The sequence below is a fragment of the Fusarium oxysporum genome, chromosome 5, assembly GCF_000149955.1.
Source record: "Fusarium oxysporum f. sp. lycopersici 4287 chromosome 5, whole genome shotgun sequence".
Taxonomy (NCBI): domain Eukaryota; kingdom Fungi; phylum Ascomycota; class Sordariomycetes; order Hypocreales; family Nectriaceae; genus Fusarium; species Fusarium oxysporum.
This window is the reverse complement of record NC_030990.1, coordinates 624,360-640,683: the sequence shown is the minus strand read 5'-3', so window position 1 is coordinate 640,683 and position 16,324 is coordinate 624,360. Positions and strand designations below refer to the sequence as shown.

Here is a 16,324-nt window from a genome sequence, read left to right as displayed (position 1 = left end):
CACAGTTGGAAGTTCGGGATTTTTGAGACGGGAAAGTGTATAAGGGAGAGTGGTCATGGTGAGCATTATCGTAAGCCATGATGCAACTCGCCGTCTTGCATTCATTCTCTCCTCTTGTCTCCCAGCCAGTACCCAAGGTACCTCATCTGATCATTAGCGGTAACTAACCCCCATTTGACTGTCCCGTCGTAAGCCATCATATCATCTCTCCCCCGCAAATTCCCCAGACTCAAAAAGTAATCACCTGCCGAACATCGGCTTTTCCAAAACCTGGAGAGTCCAATAACGACATCCGCTTCTACTTCCGTTGACATGTGAACGGGACCCCAACCCTGATTCATGACGCATCCTGGTTTAGCGACAGCCACCTGTACCACGTGCACCTCCAGCACCCGCTCCATGATTGGACTGTTCCATACAGCCAACCTTTTCCAAGCGGTGTGCGGCTGGAGGACAAGAGTCAGATGTTCATGTTTTGCTGAGATAACCTTTGTCAGAAGAACCGAGACACAGTTGATAGCCTAATAAACTTGTTGGGTAAAAAAGTAATTCTAGCTGGGGAGAATCTGCTGTCAAGAACCCTGAAGAAATGAATACAGGGCATTTTAGCGGTCCCTGCTTCTCCACGTCAAAATTGGTGGGGAATGGGGCCTCAGCTCGGAAAGTGGATTCAATTTGGGAATGGCAGCGAAATTGAAAAGGTCATTTCGTCGTCTTTCCCTTTCAAACTTGACCAAGAAATTCCTCACTTTTGACTCTAAATCCAACGATACAATAATCTCATCACTCAGAATCACCACCTCAAGATCATCCTTCTCGTTCCTTTATCATCCCACCTCCAATTCTTCATGTCTCAGCGCCCCCTCCATTAACCCCCACCACTTCCGTTGGCCGTTCCGCACCTACAAATGCTTCTCGACTTGTGACCACGATTCCTTGTCCGGCTTGTCTGCTCGAATACAATATCCTGAATCCCCGACCTCTTGTGACACTACGTCTCGAATCTTACACGTACAAAACATCGTTTGCCATGCTATAACCTCGTTCCTCCGACCTCGCACACGACCGAACCTGCGCTTCCGCGGCGGGGCCTTTCACCATGGCCGACCTTATTCTTCCTGCCCGCGCGGTCCCCAGTCTGTACAATAAATCTACAAAATCCCCAGTTAAATCAAATACGAAAGCGAAGCGACCGCCGGTATCTTCAGTTCCTGTTGTCGGAACGCTACAAAAAGCGATCAAATCGGCAAACGATACATGGCAGTGGTGCAAAGATGGCTTGACAGAAGACCAGCGCTCGAAGATCAAGCAGTTGGAGGAGAGAAAGCGCATGCTATGCCTGTCCATGCAAAATGTGCGTCATCCCGTCCGTACTGAAACCCTCAACTGACCAGCCAGGCTGAGTCCCACGCACAATGGGAGAGTGCTGCGAAAGAACTAGATAGCCTCGAAGGCAACGATGAATGGAAGCGCGACTCCTCGTCAGGCGACTATAACCCCGAATTAATCGGACAAAGACTCCACGATCTCGACGAAGCGCGGACGAAATGCGACGTACACACAATGGTGCACTTGATCCGTACCGCTTTGTCTCGTGACCTTGGCGGCATGGACAACGTCGACCTCTACCGACATTCTTACACTGGAACGAAACATCTTATCGAGCGATATGTCGAATCTACAATAAGAACTATCGATGCAGTTGTTACACAAAGTCGTCTGGATCAGAGTATTGAGAACAGAGACCTACTTGAAGGAATACTATTTGCTCGACAGAGTTATGGCCGAAGCGCGTTACTTTTGTCTGGTGGCGGCACCTTTGGCATGTCGCATATTGGTGTTCTCAAAGCCCTTTTCGAAGCGCAACTATTACCGCGAATCATCTCAGGTGCAAGTGCTGGAAGTATCGTGTGTGCCGCGATGTGTACCAGGACGGATGAGGAGATCCCGAAGCTTATTGAAGAGTTTCCGTATGGGGATCTTGCGGTTTTCGAGGATCCCAGCGGTCAAGATGGTGTCTGGAGTAACTTGCGACGGTTGTTGACGGAGGGAAGTTGGTCTGACATCAAGCATCTTACCCGGGTAATGAGAGGATTGATGGGCGACATGACGTTTCAAGAGGCTTACAACCGGACGCGGCGCATTCTCAATATATGTGTTTCCACGGCTTCGATGTACGAATTGCCGCGTCTTCTCAACTACGTCACTGCGCCGAATGTCATGATTTGGTCGGCGGTTGCTGCATCATGTTCTGTCCCTCTCGTCTTCAACGCCGCGCCGTTGCTCGTCAAGGATCCGATTACTGGGGAGCATCAACCTTGGAACCCTACACCACAAAGATGGATCGATGGGTCTGTGGATAACGATTTGCCGATGACACGCCTTGCGGAAATGTTCAACGTCAACCATTTTATTGTTTCTCAAGTCAATCCGCATGTCGTGCCATTCCTCGCAAAAGATGACCACTTGTCACCATTTCGAAAGCCAGAACGAGGTCAGCAAACAAACGGCGAAGACTACGATTGGATTCACACCATGACATCTCTTGCGCGCGACGAGGCCTTGCATCGACTTCATTTTCTGGCCGAACTCGGTATCATGCCCAACCTTACGACCAAGTTCCAGAGTGTTCTTAGCCAGAAATATTCCGGCGACATCAACATTCTTCCCGAGATGAGTATAAACGACTTGCCCCGGTTGTTAAGCAACCCAAGTCCAGAATTCATGATGCGAGCATGTCTCATGGGCGAACGAGCAACATGGCCCAAATTGAGCCGAGTGCGTGACCGGTGCGCAATTGAACTGGCATTAGATCGGGCTGTACACAGACTTCGAGCTCGAGTTGTCTTTTCGCAAAGTCAACGCGATCTCAGGCATTTGAACGTCACTGCTGGAAACATTCCGCTTAAGCTGCCAGCTAGAGTAAAGCAGGGCCAAGCAGTTATTGAGCCACCTGCGGAGATTAAGAACCAGAAGCGACATCGCCGCAAGTCTGGAAGCAGTCTACACGTCGCACCCCGACAGTGGCTATTACTTGACACGAGCACTATCACCGATGACGAGACGGAACAAGAGGAGCGCATTGAGATGGAGTCTCGTCGACGCGCTGGGTCTCCCGTCGCACAGCGCAAACCCCGCCTCAACCGTGCATCCCGCTCACAGATCCATATTCACACCCGAGCTACCCTCTCAGCTGTCGTCGATGCAGAAGAAGTGAACCCAACATTTAACTTTTCCAAGCCAATTACTCCACCATTAAAGAGTCCAAAGGGCAGCGAGTCACAGGCTGTATCCGACACATCCAAGCCAGCGACACCAGAGCCAGACAATGTCACCTCCGCAACAGAGGCAGAACCAAGTGAGGTGTTCCACTCGAGCGACGGCCGAGAAGACACAGATGTCAGCGATCCTGAAACGATTGAAGTCCATCAATTGTCGAGTACACTTAACAAGGCGGTTAGTGTAGATGAACCGAATGGGCCAGCTGCGAGGGCGGGTTGGATTCTTTGGGACTAGGGGGTCAATAGATGAGGTACTGTAAGGACAGTAGAAGGGAGGATCAGCCATAGAGCAAGATTATTCACGAAGCATTATGTTTGGTGTTTAGCATGGGATTTGAGTAGCATTGAGATATACCAATCATATAAAGCATATGTTATTTATAGCGACCAGCTAATTGCATTGAAGTGAGCTTGAGAATGGGTTTTAAGAGACCTTGAATTAGCCAAGTTGAACTAGCAAAGGCGAGACCAATTTATCTTGATGGCTGGCTTTGGATAAGGGAAATTGCATTGAGATGCGCACGGTAATGAGAATCCTGACGGTAGATTTCCCGATATTCTTTATTCTTGGATTGAAGGGAGGTCAAATCTCGATATTGTACTTGATCATCTCTGTTGGTAGGTAGTGGCGACAAGTCAACGCCTGCGCATCTTAACGTCAGCTACCCTGAAGTCTTCATAAATTTATACTAAATTATACAAAACTGTTATAGACTCGGATAATATTAAGAATAAGTTTAGCAATTCTCTTAGTATCTTGGGAAGAGCATTTAACACCTTGTGCATAAGAAGAGGTATGAATGATGAATTAAGACTACCTTGCGTAAAGCTATTCATTCAGCAATTCTCAGGCCACGAAATCTCTCCAGGGTAAACATCTCTCTTTAGCCTACCAGCAAGCTCCGTGTCCCACTTCTCGCGTTCGAGTGTCGCTGCTATCATTAGCATCCAATATTTCGCCTTGAAAGAATAGATAACTTACCGTGTAGGAACATAGCCGCTCGCTTACCAGTGAACATCGCATGAGGGACGTTTTCTGCACTACCAGAGTTGGCATCGCCCACGGCGTAGATACCCGGTACATTCGTAAGCATGGTCTGGTTGTCCGTAACTCGCAGTTTTCCATTGGTCAACTCAACACCCGCTCGATCTCCAATATCGGAACGCTGTTTGTTGGGGACGCTCGAAAGAAAGGCAACGCGTTGAACGGGCTCGCCCTCGCCCTCGGTGAAATGAACACCGAAGAGGTCATCCTTCGGGACCGACGGCAACCAGGGCTCCTTGTTCACGTCTTCACCGTCCTTGAGGCGCTCGAGAGAAGTTATGGTGCGGTTATCGACCGTGACGTTGTGAAGCTTTAGGTATTCCTCCCACTGAGGAAATTGCTCATCAGCGACCCTCCTCGTCTCATCGTTATCAGTGCCGTTGACAAACGCTACAATATCCGTAGTGAGCGTAAGAACATTCAGAACGTGACTAGCGATCTTGTCGAGAGGGCACAAAAGACCGAGGGGCTGATCTGCGTACTCGTGGCCGTCGCACCAGGGGCACGAGTAAATACCCCTACCCCAATTTTCCGCAAAACCGGGCGTTGAGGGTAGAATGTCCTTTAAACCTGTCGCGAGAACGATTTTGCGCGCTGTGATCTTGGTGGTCCTGTGTTGGTCGGGATAGTCTACTGAGACGGAGAAGCGGGTGTTGGCGCCGGGAAGTGGTTTTATGTTGGTCACTGTTCCGTTTTCCATCTTGACGGTCTTGTAATGTGAGAGGAGACGGCGGGACTCGTAGCGGAAATAGGCAGGTTGAACACCTATATGAGGTCAGTACCTGAACATGGCTGCGTTGACGGATTGCGCTGCTTACCATCCCATCCGATGACATCGTGCATATGTGTCGTGGGACCATTTCTGTACTCTCCAGAGTCAATGAGAAGAACATGTCTGCGCACTCTTGCGAGACCGCTCAGGGCAGAGAGACCAGCTGGGCCGCCGCCGATAACGATGGCATCGTAATCTGGCTGAGGCGGTGCGATGGCGATGGCGTTGGTGAGAGACAGGAGGGCGAGGAGGGGGAACAGCATCGTGGAGATGTAGAGAACGGACATGAAGATGCAATATTATTTTAGGTATGGTGCCGATATATACGCGTTGTGACGAGGCTCTACTCTCTGGACCCCGCAGACCTTGTTGGTCGTGAATCAGGTGGCGTGTTGAAGATTATCTTGTGAGATGGTTAAGCGAAAGTATAATATGTATTGTTGTGCAAGCGGTAAGTTTTCATGTTGCTTCGCGGGTTGATCTGGTGGTTTGTCCCATGGCGATTGCTCCTGCTACGGAATAGTTTTGACGGAAGGCAAGTTTGGCCTAAGACATAGTGAAATTTAGATCAACTGAACAAGTGAACCCAGACATACTAGATGAAGTTATATTACTCTACATAAGTTCGATTTATCTTAAATATTAAAAAAGGTAAGTAAAAAGGCTGCCAAGTATTGGCAAGTAACTGCCCGTTGATAACCTTTCACGGCGCTGGTGGTGACGTCGAGTATTTCTGGCGGTACATAAGCTGGCTTCAACATAAGGTAGCTAGCCACATGCCCTAGAACCGTATTGTCCCATTCAAGCTCATGTATTATTGAGTGTGTCCAGTAGTTGTGTCACTATGAATGATTATTCAATAATAAAGTCAGAAACCATCAAGGTTACAACTCAAACGCCCCTATCCTCATCCCACTGCCCAAGCAACCCCTCAAGCTGCTCATGTCTCTTCAGCGCCTCCTCAAAACTAACCAAGCAATCCTCATCCCCCTCCGCAAACGCTTCATAGACAGCGGCTACACCCCTCGCCAGCAGCGGAATATCCTGCTGCCACTCCTCCCACTTCCACTCAACCTGCTCCACAACATCCTTCCCAAAGTCATGGACTTCAATAACAACAGGCTTCTCATACGCTGAAGCGCCGTGGAGTGTTGTACCGGTAAAGACTTGCACTCTGATCTCGCCCTTTTCGCCGGCGATGGTTATGCTCAGGTGAGGGGAGCCGGGGAAAGGCTGGCCGCGGCGGAAGCGGACGAGGACGGCGGCGTCTTTTTGGGCGGTGGAGGATTCGGAGAGACGGCCTGTTGCGAGGATGAGGTCTGGGACGTTGGAGGTTGTTGTGTGGGTTATTTCGTTGGTTTTGGGATCGCGGATGCGGATGTTGGGGCGTTGGTTGTGAAGCGTGCTTTTGAAGTTGGTGATGTCTCCGATGATGTACTGGAACTGATCAAAGACTGAGTTGTTAGCTGCTACTCAACCTCTCTGAAAGTGGTGACTTACTGTGTCCCAGTCCAATGGTAAAGATGTTACCCCCAACAGCTCGTTGAGTAAAATACTCCAAACTCGCAGGCAGTATCTCCCTATCATTCGTCCCCCCAGACGCATACAACTCTGCACTAACAACTTTACCAATCCTCCCCTCTTTAACAATCTCTCTCAACTTCTTAATTGGCGGCGCATACCGCCCCTGCAATCCAACAATCGTCTTCACCCCTTTCTCCCTCGCTGCATCGACAAGTTCCCTCGCATGCTTAACATCTTGTGCAAGCGGCCACTCAACATACAAATCCTTCCCAGCCTTGACACTCGGAAGAGCACTCGAATGGTGAACATCAACGCGCGTAGCCACAACGACTAACTCAACATCCTTATCAGCGGCTAGGTCTTCCGGAGTACCGTAGGCTTTAGTCTCAGGGGGAAGGTTGTAATGCGCTATGGCGTTCTTGGCAGCTTGGAGGGAAGAGTTCTGAAGGGCGACTATTTGGTATTTCGATCGACCGAGAGGGGAGTTCAGGTACTGGAGATGGGTGTTTGACGCCCATGAAGTTTTAGCGGAGGATGAGAGGCCGATGATGGCTGTGCGGATTGGGGCCATGGTGGGTTATTTTAGGATATTTAAGATTAGAGTTCGTTTATCGTTTCAGGTCATGGCTTTGGGGTTGCTTTTTGGGGGTTTTATATCTTGAGATGATGTTGTTGATGTTGGAGATGGTGTCATTATGATTTCTAATCGTTGATTTGTAAGGCGAGGTTATTGGTGAGATTGATGCGCCAAGACGCAACTGTATGTACAATGCAATTGGCTAGAGCTTACCTATAAAATATGAATCTGGAAGGAAAGATAACGTCTGACAGTTATAAAGTCTACTATGGTGCATTCTGTTTGGGGGGCTAGATTCGCTTTAATTGACAGCCAGCCAATTAGAACCGCCCAACGTCGACTACAAACACCGCAGCATCGACACAGTCTTGGTGAACTTTCTGACTATGAACTGCAGAGTCAGGAAACACCATTACGGCAAGTAATTATCCCCTATCAGGGTCAGATCTTTACGAGGCGTTCCGGAGTTTCTTTTCCCCAGTTAGGTCTATTTGGCTAATTATAACTCATTGCCTAAGTCACATAACCTATGATATATAGCTATTTTGCATGCTAGCCGTGATGGATTTAGTCAGTTCCTAATTCCTTCACAGCCTCCCCCTTCATCAATGTCACTGGCCCCTATCGGCATCTCCCAAGCACGACCAAAATCCCACTGCCGAGAATCCTCCCTACCGTCAATCCTACATCGTAAAAGGGCGACCAATCAAGTCTCTAAGTCACGAAATGCAACGTGGAAACCATGCCCTACTACCCCCCAACGGCAGCAATTCCGCTTGGTGTACCTGAATGCAACGTTCACCTACCGAAAACCGCAAGCTAAGCCCATACAGTAAATCACCGAACTTCCTCCAACCAATAACCCGAACAATGATCTGATGAAACTAAAACAAATCCTCAATAGTTTGTTTTAGTGCTCCTCTTTGTTTTAGCTTGTGATAGTGGAACCATCAGGGCAACGTCAAGGTGGTGGCTGAGCAGCAAAAGTGCACGTACCCACCCCGTTTCACATCTTTCAATACGAGAATCATTTTTCCCTTCACGATACAGGGGGGGATGAAGTCGTCGTCACGATCTAGACTACTCCCTTAGGGCTGCAGGAACTGATTTCTTGGTGCCAGAGCTTGAGTGAAATATGCCTACTGAATAACTCAGAATCAGCCTTGTCTCCACAACTTAATTTAATTTCCTTTAACCTTCTTATTATAGACTATCTGGCGACATGTAAACAAACCTCTCTGAAACTGGACGCATGTAATTCTGCTAACTCGTTTAAGAAGGCAGTTACTGTGATAATGCATCTGGCCTCATTGTGAAAAAAATTCACGAGACGCCCTTGGGACAAGATTGGTTGGTCACATACCTATTCAGCTGTCATGTTTTCTTTCACCCCCTTAGCTCCGCAGCACACAATGACTTCTAATTCGTCCAGAGGCAGCCCAGGCAATCGTGAATCTGTATATAGTACCTAACATAATCATATCATGAATATCTTCATCCTTCACACATCATCGAATCATGTTCTCATCCACAAGACTATGGTTCCGGCAACTGCACGCCCTGATAAGGAAAATCTTCCTGATTACACTGGTCAAGCACTGGCTCTCAACACTCCTCCGAGCTCTCCTCATCCCCGTCCTGATTCTCGTTCTAGTCCTTCAAATCCAGAACTTCACAGGCGATGGAAGCAGGTATGGCGTTGGAGAGCCATCTCCCATCCCAAGCCTTGCTGAGACTCTACCACCCGGGGAAAAACTTGTTTTTGTACAGGGCTCGAACGCGGGATCTGATGTTGCTGGGGTTATTGACAAGATTAGAAGTGGTCTGAAGGGGAGTGTTGAAGTTGCTGACACTGAAGCCGATTTACGAAAGCGATGCCCGACTAGTCTGAGCGGTGTAACAAACTGTTATGCTGCCATTATCTTCAACGATTCGCCGTTGACCAAGGCAGGGAATAAGACATGGAGTTACACCATCAGGGTTAGTTCAGCAAGGGCATCAACCAAATTCGACATCACTACGCCTTCGAAGAACCACTACGCACCGCTACAACTCGCCGTCGAGAATGCCATCACAAACACTACCACGACCCCGAATAACTACATGTTTACACGGATAACACAAGATGAAGCTGCCGAGTTGAAGCGTCGTAACTTTGCGGCGACCATCGTCGGTGGTTTCGGAATCGTGTGTTTTCTGAGTATGATTTCGTCGGTGTTTCATATTATTGGCATGATATCGACTGAGAGGGAGTCGGGGATGGCGCAGTTGATTGATGTGATGACAGGCGGTGCTGCGTCGGCGAGGGTGTTGAGTTATCTTATTGCTTTTGATATCATCTACTTGCCGAGTTGGATCATCTTCGGCGCCTGTAAGTCCAACATGCAAATGCGTTGTCTTATCTGCTAATGATATCAGTGTACGCATCCCTTCTCGTCCCGACCTCGAACGCTGGCATAATTATTCTCTGGCAGATCCTCTCCGGCCTATCCCTCACAAGCATGAGTGTCTTCGCAGCCACCATCAACATCCGATATACCGCCATCTCCATGGTCATCGTCCTAATGCTTCTCGCCACCCTCTGCGAAATCCTCGACTCGAAACCCGAAAACGTTCCCGCGCTTATCGTTTTAATCCTATCTGCCATCTTCCCGAGCTCGAGCTACATCTTCTTCCTGAACCAACTCTGCCGAAACGAAGCGCAAGGTCTCGCAACAAATATCTCGAAACCAGCTCCCCATGAGCCTCGAATCTATGAAGTCACAGTATCCATGCTTTGGGGGCTGTTACTTCTCACCATAGTCTTCTATCCCTTGCTAGCTATACTTATTGAGAAGTGCTCTCATGGGGTTAGCAACAAGGGCAGAAAGTTCACAAGCACCAATGGAACGACCGAGTCTTCAACAGCCCTTGAGATTGTCGACCTCACGAAAACTTACAACCCTTCCCTCTGGAGACGCTGCTGCCGAAGAGCTCGTCCAACGATAGCTGTTAACTCACTCAGCTTTTCCATGCAGAGGAAGCAAGTCTTATGTCTCCTCGGCATCAATGGATCTGGCAAGACAACAACACTGGGTTTGATCGCTGGTACACAAAAGCTCACAAGTGGCTCGATAAATGTCAATGCCCCTCGTTCGAACCTCGGTAAGTATAACTCCGTCACCTGGGCCCTCTACTAACTGACTAGGTATCTGCCCTCAACGCAACATCCACTGGCCCGAGCTCTCAGTCCTCGAACACGGCAGACTATGGGCCATGATGAAAGGCGGAGCAACAGACCCTCAGTCCCTAGAGACTCTCGTCGAATCCTGCGATCTATCCCTAAAGAAGCACAGTCCTGTCGGTACACTGAGCGGAGGTCAGATGAGAAAGGTCCAAATGCTATGCATGTTAGCAGGGGGCAGTTCAATCTGTCTCATGGACGAAGTAACCACCGGCATGGTAAGTAAACCCATCAACCCATACTGCACTCACTAAAAGGTATAGGACCCTGTCTCTCGAAGAGCAATGTGGAACATCATCCTCGCCGAACGTCAAAAACGAAGCCTCATCCTCACGACCCATTTCCTTGACGAATGCGAAGTTTTAGCCGATAAAGTCGTCATCGTATCACACGGCCACGTCAAGTGTCAGGGTTCAACAGCAGCATTAAAGAATCTCCATGGAGGAGGTTACCGAGTCCATTTACCCGGAGTTCAGAATCCACCAGAAACACCATATGCTACGACTGTACATCAAGGGCAGACTGTTTTCAATACTCCCGATTCGACATCTGCTGCACAGCTTTTGACGTCTCTACAAGCAGCGGGATACTCTGATACGTCATTGAGTGGACCCACTATGGAAGATGTCTTCCTCAAGGTCGCAGATGAAGGTGATGACGATGAGGTTGGAACTTCTGACCGGAGTCCTTTTTCTTGAAGATAACGAAGCACCAGACAGTCAACTTAGTTCAGGGAACCCACGCCATCATTCTTCCAACAACTCTCAGCTCTCCTCCTCAAGCGCCTTCTGGTTCATAAGAGAGGATTCTGGTGGTACATCCTCGCTCTCGCAATCCCACTAATCTTCACACCGGTCTTCAGCGCCATGGCCAACGATCCCACTCCCTTCCAACCGACACCCTGTGTATCAACCGACTCATCCATCCTAGACGAACCATGGCCCATTGCTCTTCGTCCAGATAGCTACTATGACCTCGCAGGTTCCGGTAATATCTCCATGCTCGTTGGTCCAAACTCTCTCAACAAGACTCTCTTTCGCTCGTTGTCAAAGTTTCCTGTTGGGAAGGAATATGACATGAAGACCTACCAAGATCAGTTCAAGTTTCAAGATGACTATGATGCTTTCTTGAAACAAGTTCGTGATAAGCCGAGACAGCTTGTACCCGGAGCGTTGTACATGAATGGGAAGGATAAAGATACCCTTGCGTACAACGCTGAGCATGGGCCTGATGGATCGATGTTGATGTTGAATATGTGGAGTCAGCTGAAGACTGAAACTCCAATTTCACTTTCTTTTGCATACTTCAGCTCTTCGATACCAGTACGCAACCATGTATTTTGTCTTCCTGGCCTCAACTGACCATATGAGCAGTCTGACCCTGGCCCTGGCATGTTTCTCGCTATCGTAAGTCACTCTTGACCTCATTCGATGAAAAGTACTAATGTTTACTAGCTACTCACCGTCTTGCATGTCCTCTACCCAGCCTTCTTCGCTCTATACCCCGCGTACGAACGACTTCGAAAGATTCGAACCCTACAATACTCCAACTCGATTCAACCTCTTGCACTATGGACATCTCACATCATCGTCGACATAGTCTTTGTCCTTATTATATCCTGTCTCTCTACCTTATTTATCTCATTGATCATTCTCAAATGGTACGGAGCATGGCATCTCTTCCCTGTCATGCTTCTATATGGCTTTGCGATGATGCTCTGGTGTTACATCATTTCTCTTTTTGCTCGTTCAGAACTCTCTTCCTTCGGTATATCCTTATGCATTTCGCTTTTGATGTTTGGTATCTCCGTCGCAGGACTTATGGTATGTCACTTCACCTATCCCAACCAAACGCATACTGACTTATTAGATTGCCTCTGTCAACCAAAGCCCAGGCAATAGGTCTTCCTCCATGGACACAGCGGTTTTCATCCTTGGCCTCATCTTCCCAGTCGCCAACCTCTTCCGCGCCATGGTCGTCGGCCTCAACGTCTGGGCCGCGGGATGTCGCGGTGATGCAGTGATAAGTTATCCAGGCAACATCCACGCCTACGGCGGCCCAATTCTTCTCCTCTGTATTCAGGTGGCGTATCTATATGCTATTCTACTGTTACTTGACGGAAGAACATGGGCTCTTCGAAGTTTGTGGGCAGAGCATATCGTGCCGCTGTATGATCGGAAGAGGATCGACGGGAAAGATGCTCACATTGAGATGGCGCCGGTGACAAAGTCTCGCGGCATGAGCGGGAACTTGGTCGACGTTGATCAGATTCATAAGTCTTTTGGTGGTAATGTTGCTGTTGATGGTGTCTCTCTCACGATGGCAAAGGGAGAGCTACTTGGTGAGTCTTGTTCCCTGCCTTTTCTATTCCCCCGACTGACGCTTGAGTAGCACTTCTAGGACCCAACGGCGCTGGTAAGACGACTACCATCAACATGATGCGAGGCGAGGTTCGCCCAGACTACGGCAACATCTACATCAAAGGCGTGGATATGCAGAAGGATACCCGAGCTGGGCGACAGAGCATCGGCTGTAAGCATCGACATTTACTGGACCCTTTCACCTACTGATGACGTTATAGATTGCCCACAGTTTGACGCATTGGATCAAATCACCGTGCGCCAACAGCTTGCTTTCTACGCTCGCGTGAAGGGTATCGCAGATGTACAGAGGAACGTCAACTTGGTCATGTCAAAGGTTGGACTGAGACCTCACGCCGATAAGCTGACATCTCAGTTATCTGGCGGAAACAAGAGGAAGCTGAGCTTGGCTATCGCGCTGCTAGGTATGTTACATCGCCAAATACCACAGAGCAAGACTGACTAGTACAGGCAACCCACCGATTCTCATCCTGGACGAACCAAGTTCAGCGATGGATCCTATAGCCAAGCGCGACATGTGGGCTATGCTCTCATCCATCTCCTCAAGTCGCTCAGTTCTGTTGACGGTAAGTACCTATCGCTTCTCGATATAGTATCTTGCTGATGATCGTTAGACACATTCGATGGAAGAAGCAGATATGTTAGCAACCCGGGTCGCCATCCTCTCCAAACGCATCCTCGCCGCTGGCACAATTCAAGAGCTTCGCAACAGGCACAGCAACTCCTACGAAGTACACTTGGTACTAGAATCAGCGCCATCCTCTGACCAGCTGGAAATGCAAAAGGTGGAAGCATGGATTTGCCAAACATTCCCAGGCGCCAACTTTAGAGGGCTGAGCCTAGGTGGACAGTTTCGCTTCAGTATTCCGGCGAATAGCACTGCTGATAAAGCTTTTGCTGCGTCGCAGAATAGAAAAGGTCAGGTTGTCGAGGTGATTGAGACTTTGGAGCAGCATAAGAGGAGTATGGGCGTGGCGCATTATACTGTTAGTATGGGGACTTTGGAGATGATTTTCTTGAAGATTATTGAGGAGTATATTTTGTATTAGTTTTTTTAATCATAGACATTTAGCGTCTCTTTCAAAAAAGATCCATTTAAGCATTCATTACTTCGCCATTAAATCTATCGCATTACTTGAGAGAAATTTGTGAGGCACGTTTCTGGGATATCTCAGGGACAATTCATCCTATATCAGGATATCCAGACCAGCACCGGGCTCACCCATCAATAATATCTGAGACAGAATATGCAGTCATGATATCAATTGACTCAAACCGCATTGACCGACCAAGATCAAGCTTTCAACCAAGGCCAATAGCTAGAAACAGGCACATGCCCCCTCGTCACAATAGAAAGTTATAGAACTCAAGCCCCGGGTAGGAACGGGCCGCATTCCAGCATCAGTCTGCTTTAGACGACATGCATATATGTGAGCATCTAGCGGAGGGGTAAAGAGGGGGTTAAAAAAGCTGTCTCACACCGTTAGGAAAATAAAACGTCGATCATACGAACTTTCACAGCTGAAAGCTTCATTGTGAGACAGCGCGATGAGCGTGCTTATGATGAGCCGTCAGTTGATGTCTGATTGCTCTGCCGTCTTGTGGCTCACTATTGAAGGATACTATACCGGCGAAATCAAGGTTCCAGGCTTGAATGCGATCAAACGGCGCGCGCGTAAATGTAGAACGATCCAAGATGCCTGTGTAGAGTGCCTTGATAGGGCTCAGATTCTGTCAATTAACTACAATGTTTCAGCTCTTGTTGAAAATCCATGTCAGTGTTTCGGGCCTCAAAAGTCAAATCTGCGGAAGTATCATCAAACCCTACGCCGCAAGTCAACCATCCTATACAGGCACAGGTGAGCAAGTTTGTACAGCGCAGGATGTCGTACACAGACTGCAACTGAACGCATTTACTGACCAGTGATGCAAGGTCCAAGACTGAGACACGGCACATCCGTCAGGTATTCATGCATATGCCTTCACCGCAAGACGCCAACGTCTCAGGTTGACGTGAGGAAGAATGAGATCGCAGTACCGATTAGAAGACAAAATGTTTCTCGACAAGAGCCAAGAGTGAAGATGAGTCAAGAAGGAGTATAAGAGTCCTGACTACTGCCATCAGTACTATCTGTCTTCGCCATCAACGAAACAACTCAACACTCGAGCACCAAAACTTTACTATAGTTCCCCCCAAGAAAACCATCCAAGTCTGTCCCCTCTTCTCTCCTCAATCGCCTGACTAACGCCCCCAGAATGCCCTACACCGTCAAAGTCCGTGTCTACCAGACCAACCAAAACGCCTACTTCCACGTTGTCGAGAAGGCCTGCTGGCACTACACCGACGGCTGCGAGTGGACAGAGCAAAACGGCGTGCTGTCCCTCTACATGGGCGACAGCGGCACCGCAGGCCTGCTGCGCTTCAAGAATGAGCAAGGCAAGGAAGCTTTCTCCGTTGCCCTCGGCGTGCACTTGTACAAGCCTTGGGTTGATATCATCACCGGTCTGGCTGATAACATCACTGGTGTCCAGTCCTTGCCTGAGTACTACGGCGAGACTACTGATAAGACCAAGAGACGCGAGAGTCAGAAGACTGAGCAGACGGTTTTAAACATTGATCGTAGAAATATTTCTGCAAAGTATCGTGTTAAGGAGGGAGAGAACCTTGAGCTTGATATCATTATTGGATAAGAGAGAAATTGAGAGAAGTGAAAGAAAAGATGAGGGTGGTGGATCAAGTACCGGTATCTTAGTATGGCAATACACATCGCACTCAAATTGAAAAGCCAGGTGAAGACTATTCTTTGGTTTATTTTGTCCGAGAATACAGAACCAGAGTCAGACTTGCCATTTCCAAACATACAAAGAAGTAAATCAGCGGTAAAACTCTGCATTCCAGGATGTTTCCGATTACAATGACATTCCGAGTGATATTTGCAACAAGCAACAGAGGTCATTAGGGTTTCGAACCCAGGTGGCCAAAGCCTTTATTTACCAGAGCTTGCTATCCGCAGCCAACGTCAGGAATGACGATTTCCGTATTCGAGCCGACAGCCCGACTTCCAACAACTGCTTTGCCTGTAGCAGACCGAAAGCTGCGATGGATGTTTTGAAGTTGCAATTGAAAAGGGGTTCTACCGTTCAGATTTTGCCAATCGCCATATGGTGGCTGCATGTGGCTGTGCTAAAGCAGCTAGTCCTGAAGATAGGCTGAAAATAGCGGCATTTCCCTTTCAGCTGGGCTTGCTTATTACATGACGGGTGGACAAGCAGTTCACTCTGTTAAACCTCTATTTCTGGCCATGGGTTTCTTTCTTAACTTCTCAATCTTATAACTTTCTATATTTTTCAATTTCTTTATTTATTGGCTCTTTCTCTGGATTGATACAGCAGCCTGACCTGAATTAAGCTTATCTTTATGCGTGTCCAAGCTAACGGGCAATAGTAAAACGCTAACTCTAGTGACAGACTATCGATCTCTTTAAGATTAAAGTAAATTAACAAGGACTAGCCCATCTGGT

The 16,324-nt window shown here is 48.3% G+C and overlaps 6 protein-coding genes across 6 annotated transcripts; 4 read left to right on the top strand and 2 right to left on the bottom strand.

The window, feature by feature from the left end:
• The first annotated feature begins 668 nt into the window (after positions 1 to 668).
• On the top strand, positions 669 to 3,692 carry FOXG_15405 (NTE family protein). The gene is made up of 2 exons (XM_018395490.1): positions 669 to 1,354; positions 1,399 to 3,692. Exons 1-2 carry the CDS (start codon positions 1,100 to 1,102, stop codon positions 3,514 to 3,516), a joined length of 2,373 nt encoding a protein of 790 aa, XP_018255372.1. The 5' UTR covers positions 669 to 1,099; the 3' UTR covers positions 3,517 to 3,692.
• A 155-nt stretch (positions 3,693 to 3,847) lies between these two features.
• FOXG_15404 (uncharacterized protein) lies at positions 3,848 to 5,593 on the bottom strand. Its single transcript, XM_018395489.1, has 3 exons — positions 5,145 to 5,593; positions 4,264 to 5,091; positions 3,848 to 4,213 (listed from the first exon to the last, which is right to left on the bottom strand). The coding sequence occupies exons 1-3, from the start codon at positions 5,383 to 5,385 to the stop codon at positions 4,119 to 4,121; spliced, it is 1,164 nt and encodes a 387-aa protein (XP_018255371.1). The 5' UTR covers positions 5,386 to 5,593; the 3' UTR covers positions 3,848 to 4,118.
• A 98-nt stretch (positions 5,594 to 5,691) lies between these two features.
• FOXG_15403 (uncharacterized protein) lies at positions 5,692 to 7,591 on the bottom strand. Its single transcript, XM_018395488.1, has 2 exons — positions 6,599 to 7,591; positions 5,692 to 6,552 (listed from the first exon to the last, which is right to left on the bottom strand). The coding sequence occupies exons 1-2, from the start codon at positions 7,191 to 7,193 to the stop codon at positions 5,990 to 5,992; spliced, it is 1,158 nt and encodes a 385-aa protein (XP_018255370.1). The 5' UTR covers positions 7,194 to 7,591; the 3' UTR covers positions 5,692 to 5,989.
• Positions 7,592 to 8,717: 1,126 nt separating this feature from the next.
• FOXG_15402 (uncharacterized protein) lies at positions 8,718 to 11,120 on the top strand (the record flags this gene model as incomplete). The annotated part of the gene is made up of 4 exons (XM_018395487.1): positions 8,718 to 9,570; positions 9,618 to 10,343; positions 10,387 to 10,640; positions 10,686 to 11,120. 4 exons carry the CDS (start codon positions 8,718 to 8,720, stop codon positions 11,118 to 11,120), a joined length of 2,268 nt encoding a protein of 755 aa, XP_018255369.1.
• A 168-nt stretch (positions 11,121 to 11,288) lies between these two features.
• Positions 11,289 to 13,852, top strand: FOXG_21906 (uncharacterized protein; the record flags this gene model as incomplete). The annotated part of the gene is made up of 8 exons (XM_018402287.1): positions 11,289 to 11,744; positions 11,796 to 11,828; positions 11,877 to 12,245; positions 12,292 to 12,763; positions 12,814 to 12,954; positions 13,004 to 13,207; positions 13,254 to 13,369; positions 13,418 to 13,852. 8 exons carry the CDS (start codon positions 11,289 to 11,291, stop codon positions 13,850 to 13,852), a joined length of 2,226 nt encoding a protein of 741 aa, XP_018255368.1.
• A 968-nt stretch (positions 13,853 to 14,820) lies between these two features.
• Positions 14,821 to 15,704, top strand: FOXG_15399 (uncharacterized protein). Its single transcript, XM_018395486.1, has 2 exons — positions 14,821 to 15,013; positions 15,059 to 15,704. Exon 2 carries the CDS (start codon positions 15,060 to 15,062, stop codon positions 15,492 to 15,494), a length of 435 nt encoding a protein of 144 aa, XP_018255367.1. The 5' UTR covers positions 14,821 to 15,013; position 15,059; the 3' UTR covers positions 15,495 to 15,704.
• The last annotated feature ends 620 nt before the right edge of the window (positions 15,705 to 16,324 follow it).